Raw genomic sequence first — 1270 nt, 5'->3', positions numbered from 1 at the left:
AGAAGTGCTCCATGTTTGTCCAGTAGATGCAAAACATGTCCCTTTATATCAGAAACTCATTATTTTGTAAGCAACTCTACGAATAAAAGGTATCCGATCCAGGAACATCTAACATGTGAACATTCGAATGTAATATATTTAATTTCATGCAAGAAATGCCCCAAACAATATGTAGGAGAAACTATGAATAATTTACGAACTCGCTTTAATGCTCATAGGTCAGACATCAAATTAAAGAAAGACAAGCCTGTTTCTAATCATTTCAACCTCGACGACCATTCAATAGACGATCTCACCCTAATCCCAATTGAGCGTATAGAAATTGACTTGCCCGAAGATGAAACTACCAAATTCCGTCAATCTAGGGAGGCCCATTGGATTGAGACATTGAATACAGCAAGACCTATAGGACTAAATATTCATCATAATGTAGGCATAGCACCCTTTGTTGTCCCGTTTAATACAACCAGCAATCGAGCAAGCAAGATAGTTCATGCCCACTATAAGAGCCTTCAAGAGAAATTCCCCCATGTCTATAAGCAGAAAATGATAGTTGCATATTCAAAAAATAAGAACTTAAATGATAATATTGTTCATAGTAAACTAAAAACAATCAGTACATAACAGATACTATACTTCTCGCCCATCGGGCGAGTTATTTTTTCTAATTTCAGATCAGAATAAGAACAGAAGAAATCCCAATATCAAGACCCTTAATCCTAATTTCTAAATAAAGTGTCTGCTCCACCCTAGGCCTGTACATTTGGGAGAATCAAACCCTCCCTTCCCCGAAATCTAATTATTTGCAAAATATTAATTTCACATGTTCCTATCAACATGAATCATCTAGTTTGGCAGCATGGGGAACATCATCTAATCTACCAATGAATTTGAGAAAGATCGAGGATGTTAATATTGCAAAATACACTAAAGATAATTGGGAATCTTTAAGACCCGAATGGGAACCTTACGCTAAAAGAGATACTCTATGTCTCGGAGCTTGTTTGATAAAATACAATCAAGCCATGAAAAAAACTGTCTTCCAAAACGTTTCCAATAATCTAACGGCTCCTTCTTTATCTTTAAAGGGTTGGTATTATTTATATCATTACGATAAAGAAATGGTTGAAGAAGAATGGTATGAAAGTACTAGAATGGTTCCGAAACATACGGAAAAACAAAACGTAGAAAAAGTTTACTCGCATACTCACCCTTTTATAAGATATTTTATCAGAAAGTATTAAAGGAGGAAGAGTTTCGGCAAATCGCC

General features: G+C 35.4%; 1 protein-coding gene across 1 annotated transcript in view; it reads left to right on the top strand.

Moving 5' to 3' along the window:
- Nucleotides 1–1270, top strand: part of LOTGIDRAFT_175791 (hypothetical protein) — a gene marked incomplete at both ends in the record, with an annotated part of 21494 nt that overhangs the window by 1964 nt on the left and 18260 nt on the right. The window contains one exon of the mRNA XM_009060142.1: nucleotides 859–1089. Within this exon, the coding sequence (XP_009058390.1) occupies nucleotides 859–1089 (231 nt within the window). The remainder of the gene's footprint in view (nucleotides 1–858; nucleotides 1090–1270) is intronic.

The sequence above is a fragment of the Lottia gigantea genome, assembly GCF_000327385.1.
Source record: "Lottia gigantea unplaced genomic scaffold LOTGIsca_403, whole genome shotgun sequence".
Taxonomy (NCBI): Eukaryota; Metazoa; Mollusca; class Gastropoda; family Lottiidae; genus Lottia; species Lottia gigantea.
The sequence above is the reverse complement of the archived record's forward strand: the minus strand, read 5'-3'. Positions and strand labels throughout refer to the sequence as shown.